This window comes from Heteronotia binoei, chromosome 7, assembly GCF_032191835.1.
Source record: "Heteronotia binoei isolate CCM8104 ecotype False Entrance Well chromosome 7, APGP_CSIRO_Hbin_v1, whole genome shotgun sequence".
NCBI classification, from domain to species: domain Eukaryota; kingdom Metazoa; phylum Chordata; class Lepidosauria; order Squamata; family Gekkonidae; genus Heteronotia; species Heteronotia binoei.
The window spans coordinates 113,711,361-113,730,471 of NC_083229.1; the positions used below are offsets into that span (position 1 = coordinate 113,711,361).

Consider the following 19,111-nt stretch of genomic DNA (forward strand, 5'->3'; position numbering starts at 1 on the left):
CCGGACACCGCAAACTGGCCTGGTTCATGCTTGATCTGTGGTTTGTTTTTCGGTTCATGCCCATCCCTAGTTGTGGTCATACCGCTTTATAGCGCACTGGTCAGACCCCACTTGGAGTCCAGTTCTGGAGGCCTTTTTATAGGAAGGACATAGAAAGAGTGGGAGCAGAGGAGAGTGATGAGGATGATTAGGGGTTTGAAGACAAAGCCTTTTGAAGAAAGGTTGTGGGAATTGGGAATGTTCATCCTGAAGAAGAGGAAGTTGAGGAGGGATATGATTGCTCTCAGCTGTCATTGGGAGGAGCACTATTTCAGTTGGTGATGGAAGATGGAACTTGTTGTAATGGGTTTAAATTATGTATGGGGAGATACTGGCATGATATTAGGAAAACCTTTTTAACAGTAAGGGGAGTTCATTGGTGGAATTGGTTGCTCATGGATGTTGTGGGTTCTCCCTCCTTGGAGGTGTTTAAGCAGAGATTGGGTGACTATATGTCAGGAATGCTTTAGGTTGTCCTGCACGGTACAGGGGGGTGAACTGGATGGTCTTTAGGCCCCTTCCACTTTTTAATTCTATGATTCTCTTACTGTGGTTAGGAAGGAAGTTGACAGAGTAGTGGAGAAGGAGGCTGGAATGGGATTGGGATTTAGTATTAAGGGAGGGAAGGAAATTCTTCCTTGCCTGTTGATGGACGGAGGGTTTGTGTAAGTACTCAACAAAAAATTGGCTACAGGTTCCTTAACAAAAAATTTGCTACAGGTTCCACAAGGCAAACCAAACGTTAAGGAATTAGAGATAGGCTGTGAGGCTTTTGTGAATTTTTTTGCAGACAAAGTCCAGTCGCTCCGCCACGATTGCCCTGCCATGTTGGATACAGTATGTAAACTCAAGGCTCCGTGCCTGTCTTCTAGTTTGATCCTGGATCGTTTTGATCCCCTCAGCTTGGAGGAAGTTGACAGAATTCTCTCTGCTGCACGCCCAACAACTTGTGATCTGGACCCATGCCCCTCCTGGCTAATTAAAGCTTGCCAGGAGGAGCTAAGATGTCCTATGCGGGACATCATAAATAGATCTCTTTCAGAGGGTCTTTTTCCAACCCCTCTGAAAGAGGCAGTGGTCCGCCCCCTCCTGAAAAAGGCTACATCAGATCCGGCCGAATTGGCGCATTACCGGCCAGTCTCAAACTTATTGAGAGGGCTGTAGCATTGCAGTTGCAGAGTTTTCTGGATGACGCTTCCACCTTAGATCCTTTTCAGTCCGGCTTCCGCCCGGGCCATGGGATGGAGACAGTGTTGGTCGCCCTCATGGATGATCTCCAGCGACATCTGGATCGAGGCGGTGTGGCGGTATTGCTGCTGTTAGATCTATCGGCAGCGTTCGATATGGTCGATCACCAGCTGCTGACCCGCTGCCTCGCCAATGCAGGGATTCAGGGGTTAGCCTTACAGTGGCTTTCCTCTTTCCTTGAAGGTCGGGGACAAAGGGTGGCAATTGGGGGTGAGCTGTCCCAGAGGCACCTACTTAATTGTGGGGTGCCCCAGGGGGCAGTTCTCTCCCCGATGTTATTTAACATCTATATGCGCCCCCTTGCCCAGATTGCTCGGAGGTATGGGCTGGGTTGTCACCAGTATGCTGATGACACCCAGCTCTATCTACTGATGGGCGGCTGAACTGGTGACGTCCCTGTAAATCTGGACCAGGCGTTGCAAGCCGTGGTTGATTGGATTAAGCTGAGCGGGCTGAAATTGAATCCAGCGAAGACAGAGGTCCTTTGTCTAGGTCGCGGCGGTCCAGAAGGAGGGATCTCCCTTCCAGCTTTTGACAAGGTGCCATTGGTACCAGTGCGCGAGGTCAGGAGCTTGGGAGTGCTGCTGGAGTCTTCCTTGACAATGGAGACCCAGGTAGCAGCCACTGCCAAATCCGCCTTCTTCCATCTTAGGCGGGTGAGGCAGTTGGCCCCCTTCCTGGAATGCCGCGACCTGGCAACAGTGATCCATGTGACGGTCACCTCAAGGCTAGACTACTGTAATGCCCTCTACATAGGGCTGCCCCTGTACCGAACTCGGAAACTGCAGCTAGTGCAGAATGCGGCGGCCAGACTGCTAGTGGGACTACCTCGGAGGGAACATGTGCGGCCTAGGCTGCGGGAACTGCACTGGCTGCCAATTGTCTACCGAGTTCGTTACAAGGTGCTGGTTATCATCTTTAAAGCCCTATATGGACGAGGACCTGCCTACCTTAGGGACCGCCTCTCTCCATATGTGCCCCAGAGAGCACTGCGTTCCAGCTCACAAAATCTCTTGGAAATCCCTGGGCCCAAGGAGGCCAAATTAAAAACAACCAGGGAGCAGGCCTTCTCTATAAAGGCACCCCAATGGTGGAATCAGCTACCAGAAGAGGTGCGGGCCCTACGGGATCTTAACCAGTTCCGTAGGGCTTGCAAAACCGCCCTCTTCCAACTAGCCTTTTAAGATAAACCTGGAATTATCATCAAGCCATCTTGTATATACTGCAACGGTAGCACCTTTATACTGTTTTTAGATTAATGATTTTAATGTTAACATATATTGTATAATTTATATTGTTCTGTTTATTGACTATTATTTTGTTTTATTGTTATACCATGATATGTTATATCATGCCTTGTAAGCTGCCCTGAGCCTGCTTCGGCGGGGAGGGCGAGGTATAAATAAAAACTTATTATTATTATTATTATGCGTGGGAATATGGTTTGTTTAGAGCAAATATGCTCTTGTCTTCCTATCACTATTTGCAACCCAGGTAGCTTATAAAACAATAAACAGTTTAAAAAATTTTTAAATGCCATTTATAAAAGATCAAAACAAAAAGGACTGCGATGAGTCTCAGGTGTTCTCTATCCTTTGGCACTACTGGAGGAGTTGGGAAAATAAACTGGCAAAACTCCCCGCGTCTAGCCCACTGATGCTCCTGCTGTTTCTTCAGGAGCTTAAGGGAGCCCAGTACATATCCCCAGTTCTGAAGGAGCTCCTCCTCCAGAAGTAGCTGCCAAGCAGGCTTAACAACAGATATCAGTGGCCACTGCACAGATGTGTGGGGGGAGGGGGGCAGAGCTTCTCCTCTCCCAGTCTATGATTTTTAAAGCTGCACTAGTCTGCAACACTGATGGAAGACAGATAGGAGGCTAAACCAGCAGAAGTTTAGCCTAGTAGTCGGTTGCTCCTGGGTCTGTCCCTCTGTTGTTGGTTTGAGAAGCACTCTTATGTAGTCATTTCTAGGATTGGGGAGAGACAGGTTGAGATCCCCATTCAGCCTTGAAGCTCTCAGGGATGACCTTACATGCCTCTCTGCTCATGGTTACCTGCTTGTGGATTTTCTTAAGACACGATATTTGCTAGGTCTGAAGTGGAAAGACCCACATATGAGAACTCATATTTCATAATAAATGTGGACTAATTGTCTACTGTTTCCCCCCCTCCATGTGAGAATGTTCTTTGTAGGTATCTAAATCTTTCCTTTCCCCATCTTCTCAAGAACTGGGTATAGAAAGGCAGTATGAAGAGGTTCTGGGTTCACAGCTGTTGTTAGAGCTTTTGTCATTGCAACAAATAAAATAAGTCCATTCGCAACAAATAAAATAAGTCCATTCAAGATATTTTGCATGGTGAGGTTGAAGGCTTGTTTGGTGTAGTGGTTAAGTGTGCAGACTCTTACCTGGGAGAACCAGCTTTGATTCTCCATTCCTCCACTTACAGCTGCTGGAATGGCCTTGCGTTAGCCGTAGCTATCGCAGGAGTTGTCCTTGAAAGGACAGCTGCTGTGAGAGCCTTCTCAGCCCCACCCACCTCACAGGGTGTCTGTGTTGTGGGGGGAGAAGATATAAGCCGTTCTGAGTCTCTGATTTAGAGAGACAGGCGGAGTATAAATCTGCAATCTTTTTCTTCAGTATAAAGCGTAATATTACGCATACCTTCATGTTTTTATTTCGCCTTTTTCCCTAGTTTGAAACATGTTTTATAATACAAACAATACGGACACATTCTTATTTTATTTTAGATATATCTGTTTCAAAAAGTGCTTCTGTACCGCCAGTCTGGTCTGCAGAGGCTGAGAGACCCATCACTCAGCACACCACAGCCGCCAGCTTGAAAAAGCCCGGGTTCAATCTCTCTGCCTTTGGAGCCCTCTCCCCTGTAAGTACAGCACAATGCATGCTTCAGCCATGTTGCTTTGTTGTCCCCTTTGCTAACTGAATTTCAATGCTTGTCCTCAGTCACTTGGTAATATGTCGGTTCTTAAGACAAGCCAGCTTGGGAATTCTCCATTTTATCCTGGAAAAACCATGTACGGAGGTGCAGCTGCAGCAGCAAGGCAATCCAAAGCACGGATTACTCCTTATCAGGTAAGAGAGATGCTGGAAAGACTGGGGATTGAGGAATAGGAGAAATTGTCCAAATCAATCATGCTTATTAAACTTCCCTCTTTGTACTAAGCATAGTATGCTGAGTTGTGTGCCGTATCAGTACTGAGCTGTTTGTAATAACAGTAATGTTTAGAGTGGCTTGTAGACATATAGGCCTGGAATATAAACTTGTTTTTTAACAATACAGTAGTTGCAATTCATACTTAGTGTGTTTTTAAGGGGTGTTTTCTCCAATAGGCTTGAAAGTAATTCTTAAGTCATGTACTGAAAGTGAAGTAGTTATGTTCTGTCTGTCCAGTACATTTTTATCCAAACCCCGCTTCTCCAAGGAACTCAGGGCAGCACACACAGTTTTCTTCTCCCAGGTTTATCCCCACAGTAATCCTGTGAGGCGGGTTAAGCTAAGAGAATGACTTTCGCAAGTTCATCCCATTGCTTAGGAGTAAGTGACCCAGGTGAGGGTTACAGACTGGGGATATGGTCTCCCAGATCCTTGAAAGACCACTGGACTAGATCCCCCCCCCCCCCGAAGAATTCTACATGTTCTGTAGTCATTGCACAAGCACTAAAATTACTTCTCGCTCTCTTATTGTGCAGAGTGTTTTTGCAGCTCTCATGCTGTTGTTTCTGCAAGCAGAACTGTGCTAAGTACCTTTTCCTTTCTGCCCATGCACTGTTAAATCCAAGCCATTACTGTACAGTGACTTTCATTTTGCATTTAAACAGATAAGAAACACCAAGGAGTTCTCTCTGTTTTGAGTTTGTAGGAATGAACAGCCTCCAATGGCCTGAGCATCATCTTTAAAGTATGGGTCAGTCTGCTTGCAACAGCATGATAAATTTGCAATAGATAACATGTGCAATAGAGGATGCAGCCATCATGAGCTCCTTGGCTTGTCCACAGCAATTACGTTAATCAATTCAGGGCTGCAAATATGTCCACACATAACAGAGGTTTAAAAACAGGGCCACGTGGCAAGGACACCTAAGCCCTAATATGCTGACAAATAACCTATTCATACAGCTCCAGGAAACCAACATGCAACAAATGTCAGTCCAAAAACATGCAAAGGCCACAGGGGAGACCGTGAGCCTCCTACTGAGGACATTCACATCTCTTTAGGGGTGCCATGTAGCTAAGCTCAGTACCTGCCACCCTCAGGCCAGACAGCCTCTGGTCAGCAACCAGGAATAAAATGCCTTATACAGAAAACAGTCTGTTTGGACAAAAGAAAAAATGGCTTCTTCAAAAGGTGGCTTTGGGAGCCTATCCTCACCATCAAGACAGCTTAAGGAGAAACGACAAATCTTTTTAAGTCCCTGAGTAACCATGCTATGTTACCTTCCACACCTCACCAGTGTGATAAGCGCAATCCACTGGATCACCTCTTTAAGTAATGGTGCCAGAGCAAGCATCAAGACATTGCAGGGTGCTGGCCTGATGGGTGCAGTTGGGTTCAATATTTAATTGGGGCGCCTCTCCCTCCCTCTGGAGATGAGACCGTTTAGCCCTTTGTTAGTATAAGTTGTTGCCATGCGACACCAGTGAGGAGGAGACAGCAAGGTTGCTTTTTGCTGGCTGGATAAGATTTTTCATGGAGTTGCCTGGTGGGAACCTCAGGGAGGTGGTAACCCCCCCCCCCCACTTACTGTCTCCATAACCAGATCCATAGCTGATAGTTATAGTTACACCCTTTCTCAATCTTTGGAAAATGCAAATTAGGCCTGCTTGCTCCATTATTTTCCTTTGTTATATAGAACAGAAAGCTATTTATGATCTTTCATTAGAATATGATGGCCCTATAATTTTTAGCTTAGTTCCACAGTAATTCATGAAAAAATACGATTTTTTTAAAAGTATCCTTGAATGTACTTTGGCTAAATCCTTACTATGTTTGTTTCTCCTGTTTTTCTATGTTATTCATTCTGTTTCCTTTGTTGTAATCCTCACTGTGAAAGCATAGAATTGTAAAATTTCAGGGAGAAAGGTCATGGGAGAGGTTTTCCCAAAGGTAAAATTTTGTGAGTTTGCAGTGTACACTGTTGAACAAATGAAAAGTTTGAACACATACCACGAAGCCAGGAGACAAACTTCTCATGTTTACCTGGACCAAAAAACATGCACTATAGACCCCTTACCATTTGTGGGTTTTCTGTCCCTGCGATCATCACAAATGGTGAAATTTGCAAATACTGGGAGGCCACCCAGTACTAAATTATCCCAATTTCTTATACAATGTAATGATTTCATTGAAGGCACAGAGGGAGTAAAACCAAGATGGCGGCGGCAGCAGCGCATGATCAGACCACGGGGTGGGTACGAGTGAAGTCACAATTCCACGTGGCTAAGTTCTCTTATATTTCAGTTGTCCCTTCAGACCTCCTGAAACTTGAATACGAGTGCAAGAATTGACTGTAATAATGTATGCCTACACAGGCTGAAATACAATATTGTAGCAATTTGCAGTGTTTAATGTTTCAGACACCAATAAGAAGGCAAATGAAAGCCAAGCAAGTGAATGCGCAGTCCTATGGAGTGACAAGTTCCACTGCACGGCGTATCCTGCAATCTCTGGAGAAGATGTCAAGCCCACTAGCAGTAAGTTGCTCTCTTTAAAAAAACTCTCCCCCCCCCCCCCAATACATCATATGAACGTTTTCTAAGTATTGTATTCAATTTAAAATCTGCTTTGTATAACTGTAGTTTAACTTCCTGTAATGCTTATTCAACAGGATGCTAAAAGAATTCCTTCTTCTGTTTCTACATCATTGTCTTCTGTAAGTTAGTCTTCAAACTTTTTTACTGCAGAGAAACCTTATGTTTAAAATCATGCTTCTTAATCTTGTGTTCTGTTTTCCAGCCTGCAGAAAGAAGTATCCTGAATGTCACTGATTTTCATTCACCTAGAAAAAGGGTAAATTCATCTTAAATCCAATTAGTGGTTCAAACTTCATTTACGTCTTTGTTACATATAAGTGACATGTAACCGCCATACACAGTTGTACTTTGCAGTTCTAATATAGAGGGCTTTTCCTTGTGGCCTTAACAGGATTGATACATCCTCTCATATTCTGCTGGAATACAGATTTTTTCGAGGTTATGAGGGATTACTATATTAAGCCTTTATTCAACCAGTCAACTCCATGCTCCGGAAACCTTTTTTGCTCATTGATAAGGCTCCTAAATTCATTCTGGCAATTGCAAAATTTGCCTCAGTCCTTCTAACCTTGGCAGCAAAATAAATAAATAAATGTTTTCTGCTGCTGAAGATTTGTGAATCGATGAGCTTCTAAGGGTACAAAACAAAAAAGGAAAGGCATGTTAGAGGGCTTGCCTTACCTGGGTTTGCTTGCTTCTTGAAATTTGTAACCTACAGCAAATATTCTTGGGAACACTAAAGCAGGCTTTTATAAAACTAAAATTGTACACACAGTGCTTTCTGGAGCTGCTTACATCCTGCACTGAGCCTGTATCCTTTACTTTTAACATCACAAATTAATCTGTGTCATCTAGATTAAAGTGGAAAATAAAGAAACCAGGAGAGATTTGAATTCATGCTAGAGGTGCTATGTTGTTAAGCAGTTTTACTAAATCCCCTGTCTCCTAATGAGACACTGGTATGTCTTGTGGATGAAAATACAGGACACACCTCCTTCTAATGTCATAATTCTTTTTTTAAAAAAAAACACAGCTTGCTTTGTAATATGCAAAGTATAAGTACAGTAGGCTGCTTTCCTTTTTTTGGCAGCAGCGGCCTCATGTAGGCAAACAGCATTCTGGTACAAGTTGTTAGGCCGCTGAAATGGTAAATAGTAACAGGCAATACATACTAGATGTGTCAGAGAAAACTAATGCTGTAGCCAGCTGTTACTGAGCAGAGATAGAAGGATTGTCTATTCATAGTGTAGAAAATGGTTGGCAGCAGCACTTCTTGGCCGAGAGAGGTTTGTTAGTAGTTTGCTGCCAAAGTAAGACGGAAGTCGACAGCACATTGAGAAATCAGTAAAATAAGCAGTGGAGTATGGCTTCTGTGCTCTGCATTGTTTCATTAATGCAGTTTCACAGTGAACATTGTTTGGAAGTAGCTTGATGGGGGGTCCTGTGCAAACTACATAGAATTCTCAAGTGGGTGTGATCAAGAAAGAGCCTTTCAAAAAAAAAAAAAAGTAGTCTGTAGTTCTTGTTGCTACTGAACAAATAACATTTGCCAGGGCTTTTTTTGTAGCAGGAACTGCTTTTCATATTAGGCTACACCCCCCTGATGTAGTCAGTCTTCCAAGAGCTTACAGGGCTCTTCTTACAGGGCCTACTGTAAGCTCTTGGGGGATTGGCTACATCAGGGAGGTGTAGCAAAATATGCAAAGGAGTTCCTGCTTTAAAAAAAAAAGCCCTGACATTTGGTAGTGACTTCCGGAAACCAGTTTCTTTCTTTGTTGTAAAAAGATTTGCGGTTGATGTCTTAGGGCTAAACTATAAATACTGGTTTCATTTAAAATACCTGAAGTGCGTAGCCAGCTTATAAATATCATTCTTTAGTAAAACAAATGAAAACTCTTCTCTTCCTCCCCTCCCCAAGTAGCCTAAGTAGTCTGCATATTACTAAGATGCACTGATCATGAGAACATTGATGCCATTCATTTCAGGTTCTGTTTAGGGTTCAGTCTGTAGATTTGCCCAAATATAGACAGGTATAGCTTGCCAGACTACAAAAATATTTCAGAATAAAAATCTGTATTGTCTAGCACATGTGTAGGTAACTGCAGATACCACTTTTCAAAAAACTCACAACCAACAGTCCACACAAAGGAGAGAGGATTTTTTTTAAAGGACACATTACTTTGGGTTACCACTTGACAGTGTTACCTTTGGGATTTTACATCCTGTAAAAGTTAAGACTTAAAGATTTTATATCTGTTCCCTTAGCTGGTTAAAAAACAACCCTCCAAAAGTTGTAAATTATCAGTGAATGGTCAGCTCAGATGATAAACTAAAACAGAGGTGGCCAACAGTAGCTCTCCAGATGTTTTTTGCCCATGCTGGCTGGGGCTGATGGGAGTTGTAGGCAAAAAACATCTGGAGAGCTACCATTGGCTACCCCTGAACTAAAAGATGAAATCTAATTGAGATGCATAACTAACTTCCTTTTTTTAAAAAAAGCAGTGGGTTGGATCCTACCTTTTCATTCCCACAATGTATGTACATGTAGTCCTCCAATGCAAAGCCCTTCTGTGCTCTTGCAAAGAGTCTTTGTGCTGAAGGAACTTGGCAAGCTTCAAGTCTAGTGCGGGAATGCATAGCCCCCTGTGAATTCAGACTCTTGCTTTGCCTTCCTCCCCAATGTGGCCCTAAAATGGCTGACATTGATCTCTCCTCCATTTCATCCTCACAACATCCCTGTGAGCTGAGCGTGTGTGACTGGCCCAAGGTCTCACAGTAAGCTTCCATGGCAGAGTCGGGGTTCAAACCGGGGTCTCCCAGATTGTTGTCTAATACTCCATTCACTATACCAAACTGGCTTTCCAAGTCATGTGTTTTCTTTGTGGTGGGTATAAGATACTACAGTGTTTTGCAAATATGGTTAGCACTAAGGAGTTGGTGGTGGTTGTTGCTGTCTTAAAACTATATTGCGACCTGATTTGCAGACTCAGGAATTATTTCAGAGTTGATGAGTTCAGGTCATGTGATCAGCACTTGTGTAATAACCAGTTCTATTCAGATTGATTTTGATTGTCCAAATGCTGCTTCTTTTAAAGGCTGAATCCCAGTATCCTCCAGTCCAGAAGCTTGTGACACCCAAAGCTGTTTCACTGTCAATGAGTCGTTCACAATATTTTAAACCATCTCTAACATCTGCCACTGAATCAGGCAGGATTCGACCAAGAATAGAGATGAACCATGACGTACGTATACTTGAAAACATTGAATTACACACTTTTCCTCAACTTAGAAATTAATACCCAATCTTAGATAAATCTGATGCAAAGGTAGCTTCTTTGTGTTTTGCTTCATTTTTTATTTTTTTGTTGTACTGAGTACTTAGAGCAAACATATCCAGACTACTAACTTGTATGATGTAATGAACATGTGAAAGAAGCATTCATAGTACCTTCTGCAATGTAGTAAATGTCTTGTTTGTGAAAGATAAAGGTGTACATGATAAACTTTGTGAACATACTTTCCCTATTGAGGTATCTTTTTGTACCAAGTATGTAATCTAGTAGAATGTTCTTTCTTCAGTAGTGTTGAACTGCAGTTAACACTGTGGGCTGAAAAAGCAGGATCTTCTTTATGCTCTCTGTGCAGTCCCACACATGGGTTCTGCTGGAGAGTGTGGACCCAATTTTGGAGATTGATTAGCTAGCCTCAATCTTTTTGGTGCACTTTCTCCCTTGCTCTGGGGATCAGGTAGCGACTGCACATGCCTGGAGCAAGGGGGAAGGCGTTTCTCCCACTCAGTTTCTTCTTTACCACCTATCTGTTAGGACCTACTTCGTTGCGCTCCTGTTTTTAGAGGCCTCAACATCTCCTACCCTCATTGTCTCCTTCGTTCGTCTTCGTCCACCACGGTGTCGACTTGACCTGTTCCAACTACTTCCGCCGTGGTGTCAACTCAAGCCATTCCAACCACGGTACCACAACTGATCTCTGTGGTCCCATTATCCATGGCATTGACCCTCCCTACAGAACTCTCAGCATCTACCAATATAATTATGGATTCCACTCCTGATGTACAGCTCCATACTCAAGTGATTGCCCTTCCGAGATCGCCTTCCATCCACAGCAAGTTGCCTTCAGGTTTTCTAGAATCAGACCATGCTGTTGTCCACCATGATCATGCTCGCACTCATCATGACTCACGCATTGCCTTCCAACACTTCCCTCGTGTTCACCATATTGCCACTCAACGTGATTCTGTGGACCAGGACCTCTATGTCTCCCAGACTTGCCACGTTACCTCTCAATACGGCTCTGAAGCTCTCAACTCCTACCCTTCTTGGGTTCAACAAAAAGATGACTTTGACCTATACTATGACCCTGGCTGCGAAACCAGGCCCCGCCATGTCGCTAATCAGTGGGTCCCAATTCAGTACTGTTCTTATCGCTCCCGCTCTCGGTCCCATTGGTCTCACTGCTGTGAATCCTCACCATCGCGGTCGTCTTCACCACGGGAATACAGGGTTTGTCAGTTTCGTCCATGACATACCTCTCATTCATCGTCATATCAGTCTTGCAGGGATCCTTCTCATTACCAGTCCTACCGCCGCTCCCTGGACCATACTGTACCAGACAGACATTTTTCTGCTGGGAATGCTGTTTCAGGACAATGCATGAATTCCATGAGAGTTGCTTCAGCCACTATCTCAGTTCCTCCACCCACCGAACCAGAGGCTCCTACTCTTTTACCATTTTTCTTGGACCATCATGCTTCTCAGGATGATTTACTCCATGCACCCGACCCCTTGGGACCATCTGATGTAGACTCGGATTCCCCAGATTCAGACAAGCCAGACTTTTCTCCAGATAGCAATCCTCCAGCCTCCCCTGCTGCAGATATTCCACAACCGGGATCTTGTTCTCCTTCAGAGAGCTCTAAAAATTTATTTAGCTTACTAACACAAACCCTGTTCCCAGTCTGCTAAAAAACCTAACCAGCAGACAAAGCAGTCTCTTTGACTCTCTCCAAATTCCTGTAACCTCACCTCTTGGAACCAGACTACGTCCTTTCTGCTTGGGAAGACATCACAACAGACTCCTGGGTACTGACTATAATCCATCTGTGCTATGCCATTGAGTTTTGTTCACTCCCTCAGATCCATTGTTCACTCCCTCAGATCCAGACAAGCCAGACTCTTCTCCAGATAGCAATCCTTCAGCCTCCCCTGCTGCAGATATTCCACAACCGGGATCTTGTTCTCCTTCAGAGAGCTCTAAAAATTTATTTAGATCTCAAGACACATATGGCAGCCACACTTAACATTCAATTAGGATCTGATTCACCACCTGTTTTGGATGTTATTCATGACATTGTCCACTCTTCCAATGTCCCAAGTTATCTTCTGCCTATGCTTCCTGAGCACCTTAAAGGTCTCTATGAAGCCTGGAAGAAACCAGCTTCTACTCCTCCTCCTCCTCCTAAAAGCTTCAAATCCCTTTATAGGGTTCAAGCTTCAGACTCTAAATTTCTCCTCACACTCCCAGCACCCAACTCAGTTGTTTTCCATTCTGCCAGTGAATCAAAGCAAACCAAGCATCCCTCACCTCCTGACAAGGCAGGAAGCTCGATACCCTAGGGCGAAAGATGTACATCCTGACCAGCTCCTCTGCTAAAATTCATAACTACCTGGCATATTTCTCTGCCTACGCGTTTAATTTGGCCAATCAATTTACACCTCTCCTGTCTGAACTACCTGAAACTTCACGCAAGACTGTACCTGATCTCATTGCTGAACTCTCTCAGGTTACTAGACAACAATTTAATTCTGTAAGACATGCGATCTCTTGTTCCTCCAGAGCATTGGCCACCTCTGTTTCACTCCGTCGCCACGCTTGGCTCAGATCCACATCTCTGCAACCGAACATTAAGCGGAAGATTGAAGACTTGCTCTCTGACGGCCTTGGCTTGTTCCATGCCACCACCGATGAAATCTTGACCAGTGTGGGTGACAGCTGCAAAAGAGCTAAAAATTGGGGGTTTTCTCAGTCTGCTTCTCAGCGATCTTATAAACCAAAAGCTTGGAGACAGTATTCTTACAAGCGCCCTCACTCCCCCCACCAGTCTGATTATTGGAAGCGTAGAGCACCATCTACTAAACAGCCAGCTTACTAACACAAACCCTGTTCCCAGTCTGCTAAAAAACCTAACCAGCAGACAAAGCAGTCTCTTTGACCCTCTCCAAATTCCTGTAACCTCACCTCTTGGAACCAGACTACGTCCTTTCTGCTTGGGAAGACATCACAACAGACTCCTGGGTACTGACTATAATCCATCTCTGCTATGCCATTGAGTTTTGTTCACTCAGATCCATCGTTTCGTGGCTACTTCCCCCCTCCATTTTTCTTCAAGAAGAAGTACATGCCTTACTTCAAAAGAGACTAGTCGAACCTGTCCCCCTTTGCCAGCTTCAGAGAGGGTCATGGTGTCCACAACAACCGTGGTTCACCAGCCTCCTTCAACTATCCAGAGGAACATATCTCCACTTCCTGCCCAAGCCAGACCATCTAATACAGCACCAAGAGTGACTGCTACACCACAACCTGGACCTTCTCAAACTCACAGCTTGGAGAATCTCTATCTAATCTTCCCTCCTGCTGTCCAAGACATCATTTTGAACACTTGCAAACCTACTACCAGAAAAACTTACTTTGCCAAGTGGCATGGTTTCTCTGCTTATGCAACTTCCTGGCAACCTGTGCCGAATTCTGCTCCACTTCCTTTCATTTTGACTTACCTGCTTCATTTAAAAGACTGGTTTGAGTTATTCCTTATTGAAAGTTCACCTTTCAGCCATTTCGGCCTTCCATTATTTGGTTGAAGGACAGACTTTTTTCCCACAGTGTTACCAAACCATTTATGAGGGAGATGCTCCATATCCTTCCATCAGTTAAACCATTGTCCCCATCTTGGAGTTTATTGCTGGTTCTCACTCAACTAACTCAAAAGCCTTTTGAGCTGCTTGCTATGACTCCCATCCAAGTGTTACCCTGAAAAACAGCTGTTCTTATTGCAAGGAAGCGTGCAACATTTGTGCTTTCAGACATGATCCCCCTTATACTTTGTTCCATAAAGATAAATTTGTTCTACCACAGGACCCATCTTTTCTTCTGAAGTTAGTCTCCACCTTCCATTTGTCCCAGTCTACAGGGCTCTCTGCCTTTCCCCCCAATCCTTCGGATGATGGCCAAAGAACGCTTCACTCCCTGGATGTTCGCCGAGCGCTTTCATTCTGTTTGTTCAGAATGTGGCCCTTTCGTGTTGACCCTAATATGTTCGTGGCTTATGGGAAGCCACGTCAGGACAACAAAATATCTATGCAGAGGTTTTCAAAGTGGGTAACTATGGCAACTGCACTCGGCTATGAACTTGTCAAACAACCATTGCTTGAATTGCTGAAGTCTCATTCCACCCAGGCTGTCTCTACCTCATCAGCTTTTCTCAAGGGTGTTCCCCTGGAGGACATTTGCTCTGCAGCCACTTGGTCTTCACCAACCACCTTCGTTACACACTATGCTCTTGACATGTATGTCTGACGAGACACCTCCTTTGGCCAGGCAGTGCTCCGATCAGTCTTCTACTAAGCTCTCCTTCAGGTATGTGTCTGTGAGTATATGCCTGTAAGTATGTATGGGTGTACCTTGTTGTTGCTTGCCAGCACCCACCTCCTGTGTTTGGAGCTTGCTAATCAGCCATGTATGGGACTGCACAGAGACCATGAAGAAGATAAACAGGTTGCTTACCTGTAACTCTTGATCTTTGAGTGGTCATCTGGGCAGTCACACATTCCCACCCAGCCTTCCCCACTGCTGGCTTTTCTGCGTTTCATTCTTTCTACTTCTTCTCAGTTCTGTCAGTAGTGGTGTGAAGAAGCTGAGTGGGAGAAGTACCTTCCTCCTTGCTCCAGGCATGCGTGGTTGCTGCGTGCTCCCCAGAGCAAGGGAGAAAGCGCGCCAAAAAGACTGAGGCTAGCTAATCAATCTCTCAGGACGGGTCTGTGTTCTCCAGCATCTGTGTGGCTGCACAGATGACCACTGGAAGATCAAGAGTTACAGGTAACCAACCTGTTTTTAAGCGGGACAGTCAAGAAAAGGACCACATGGCATTGCTGATATAAAGAAAGGTGATTTATACCTGGAGGGGTTTACTTGATGCCTTCAGACAGCAGGGGGCAGTCAAGGAGTACAGCTACACAACCCATTGAAAAAAACGTGGGGGAAGTGGGCTTAGGTAAGCAAGAATCTGCGCCTTTTTGTTACTCATATTTAGTCATTTTCCCCCCCTCCCCAAAAAAAGAATAACAAATCAGGGGGTGGGTGGAAATAAAAAAAAGAAACATGTGGTATATATTTTTTTTTCTTTACAGGGAGTGAGGGAGAAAAATCCAGCAGAACAACAAAGAGAACTATCAGAAAGGTATGTGAAGTCTTTACTAGACCTAAAGAAGCCATTGTAAATGTGGTTTTTTTTGCTTTTTACATTAGTAACTTCTGTATGTCTCCTCCTCTGAAAGCTAGTTAATGGAACATATGCACAGTTCTGAAATGCAATAGTAACTGGAAAGAGTTGACTTAAAACAAACAGCAACTTTTAATTTTTTGAAATTTGATAATTTCATAAAGTACAGTTCTGAAGAGGAAAAAGGAGGTGTCAGTTGGTGTTGTTTAATTAGGATGAGTTAAGCAGTGTGGTAAAAGCTGGCGATGAATGATCGATCATTATACAGAATATTCAAAAACAGGGCAAAACGAGTGATGGCGAAGGGGCAGTCACATTTCCTTTTCCATAGAGGAATGGAATAAAAGTCTGCATGCTACGCAGACTACAGTTAGAGAAGCACGTGACTGATTATGTAAGCTCGCCCTTTACTGTTCTAAGCTGTTTGTGGGGAAAATACAAAATCCTCTGATCTTTAGGTTTTTAAATGTTAAAGGACATTTCCATTAAAATACTTGGTGCATCCAAGGGAATTGACTTTGCAGCTTTCTTACCCAGTTAAATATCTGCTCAGACACTTTTATCAGGAGGAAGTAAAGGAGCAATAGTGCAGGGAGGCGGATACAGGAGAAACTGAGGAGATGCCCCCTACAAGTCCTTGAGGGTTCCCTACCATGGAAGTGGTGCTGGCCCAATGACTGGCACCACACAACTGGCCCTAGTTTTTCTACATAGAGGCTGCTGGAGTGGGGAGAGGGAATGCCGGTCAGATAAATGTAGATTAGCTGTTGTATGGGAAGGTGAGTGTGAAGCAGGTAAAGGGGACAGACAGGCTATGGGGGCTTTCAGGAAAGGGAAAAGTAGGGAAGGGGGAAATGTGATGCCTCATAAGAGCATAAGAGAAGCCATGTTGGATCAGGCCAGTGGCCCATCCAGTGGCCAAAAAACCCAGGTGCCATCAGGAGGTCCATCAGTGGGTCCAGAACACTAGAAGTCCTCACGCTGTTGCCCCCCCCACCCCCAAAGCACCAACAATACAGAGCATCACTGCCCCCAGACAGAGTTCCATCAATATGCTGTGGCTAATAGTCACTGATGGACCTCTGCTCCAGATGTTTATCCAATCCCCTCTTGAAGCTGGCTATGCTTGTAGCTGCCACCACCTCCTGCGGCAGTGAATTCCACTTGTTAATCACCCTTTGGGTGAAGAAGTACTTCCTTTTATCTGTTCTAACCTGACTGCTCAGCAATTTCATTGAGTGCCCACGAGTTCTTGTATTGTGAGAAAGGAAGAAAAGTATTTCTTTCTTTACCTCCTGCAAGTCTTTGTGGGTTCCACATGTTATATATTTGTTGCAGTCAACAGGTTGCTTCCGTGTGCATCAGTTTTTTGGATGGTTTTGTTTGCAGAGTTGACCTTACCAGTTTTATAAAACTATATAATATGTATTAATTCTCTGTTAGGAATGTCTCAACCCCTAAATTCAGAACTTCTGCATCCAATGGATTACCTCCAGCTTCAGGAAGCGGAAGTGGCAAGATGAGGCGGGAAAGAGGTGTCCACTATGTATCAAAATCTGCACGAGAGGAGGAGGTAAGAATACATCTTCCTCATAGTCTCTGTGCTTCATACCTATGGGAATATAGTGCACCTGCACTGATCCTGATCAGTACTCCAAGCGCCTGAAGAGAGGATTTTCACGCCCCTTTCCAGTGTCATGCACAGGGGCTTCACCGTGCACACTCACCGGAAAAAGCATGAGGATCCTGCCAGTTCTTTTCCAACCACCATTCAGATAAGACCTTCTTCTTCAACTTGGTTGGTACTCATTTTTTCTCTTCATATTCTCTTCTGTTGGTTTTTCGATTGGACTCTTCTTTCATCATTACTGTAAGAGATAAACATCTTTAAGGGAATCTGGACTCTTCCATCAAGCACTCCTTTGGGACAGTAGGACGCATTCCACCCACCCCCGCCGTTCATCAGCAAATACCCGCGTTCATTCTCACAGCGTTACTTCCCGCGGTTTATGGGCAAGTGCTGGGGATTTTTAGAGAGGTGCTTAAAGTGTAGCAGTAAGATCACCCCATCAAATGGACATTTCCTCTGTCTCCTGTGCCTTTGGGAAGCCCACCGTACAGACCTCTGCGTCCACCGCCAAAACTTCTCGTAACAAACCCGCAAAAAAACCGGGCTGTGAGACTTCGCACCATGCTCCTCAAATAGTCTTTCAGTCCCAAACATGGCTGCATCACAAGGCAATTCAAGCCACACATCATCCATCTCAACGACAACTTCCACACCTTTAGCTGTGACCTTATCTGATGCCAACCAATTGGTGCAGAAATGCCCAACCCCAGCCCCTGATTCGGATGCCTCTGCTCCTGCTAAGAAACGAGGGAGACCAAGGAGCATAAGCACGACAGGGAGTGGAAAGCATAAGAAAGACTAATCAAAAACAGAGTCCTTGACAGAAATCTCCTTCCCCTCCCTGCACCCCAGAGCTGCTGTTGGTACCGCCCCTCTGGCTGCTGACTTCACTTGTTTGTCTTGAACAGACACCAGGTGAACTTACACCTTCACAACCGATCCGATTTTGAAAGAGAGGTAGACCTAACGCAGTGGATATTACATTCCACTTCTCCGGGGTTGAAGGAGGCCAGTCAGACCAACTCACAGTGCTTCAACAGTCAGTGGGAATTGGTGGGATCCTTGTGCCCCTTCTGGTGAGTGTGCACTGTGGAGCCCCTGAACATGACACTGGAAACGGGTGCGAAAATCCTCTCTTCAGGCTCTTGGAGCATCACGCTCTATATCCCCATGGGTGTGAATGCACAGATTACCATTCAAGATCATCAGTTACAAGTAAGCAACCTGTTTTTCTTATTCTGCAAGGTGAGAATAGGCACAGATATAAATGGTGGGATGCAAATAGCTCTTAGTAGACTGTGGGCAGGTTTGACCCAAGACAGTTAACACAGAACCTTGTTAAATACTGAGCAAAGTTGTATTTCTCATTCTTGGCAGTCTTCCCAACAATGTATTAGTCATTAAAATGAAGTCGTTCCAAGCCTGGACGTGTTGCACTAGACAGAGCACAGAATTTGGGCCAGGGCATGGGGGAAGGAGGCCAAACTGCTGTTTGGGCTGAAACTGGAATCATTTTTAAAACTGGGGAATTCATCTCTTGGTGCTGTAACAAGGGCAGCATGTGACTCCTATAGGTGCATTTGATGCTGTTTGGTCCAAATGTCCCCCAGCTAAAAGTAGTCACTTGATGCCTGTTTGGGTGGCACATGGTTGCTGTGGTTGCTCAGAAGAAGACTTTGATTTTGCTGCAGCAGCCAGAACTGAAAGACATGAGCTGTAAAGTAACAACATCCTGTATTATTCAAACTTTCATACACTCTGACAGTTGTCTTTCCCTATTTGTTTTTTTTTAAATAGCAGGATGGATCCCTATCTTACTACTCCACTGAGCAAGAATTATTAATTTATTAATTTATTAAAATATTTATTCTCCCCCCATTCCCTTTTTACTCAGTTTTGAAGCCTTCC

The 19,111-nt window shown here is 44.4% G+C and overlaps 1 protein-coding gene across 1 annotated transcript in view; it reads left to right on the forward strand.

Annotated features, from left to right (window-relative positions):
• Positions 1–19,111, forward strand: part of NUP153 (nucleoporin 153) — a 70,696-nt gene that overhangs the window by 20,553 nt on the left and 31,032 nt on the right. Inside the window, exons 4-11 of the mRNA XM_060244242.1 lie at positions 4,036–4,172; positions 4,253–4,381; positions 6,885–7,001; positions 7,136–7,180; positions 7,264–7,317; positions 10,157–10,303; positions 15,482–15,531; positions 17,017–17,146. Of these exons, the coding sequence (XP_060100225.1) occupies positions 4,036–4,172; positions 4,253–4,381; positions 6,885–7,001; positions 7,136–7,180; positions 7,264–7,317; positions 10,157–10,303; positions 15,482–15,531; positions 17,017–17,146 (809 nt within the window). The remainder of the gene's footprint in view (positions 1–4,035; positions 4,173–4,252; positions 4,382–6,884; positions 7,002–7,135; positions 7,181–7,263; positions 7,318–10,156; positions 10,304–15,481; positions 15,532–17,016; positions 17,147–19,111) is intronic.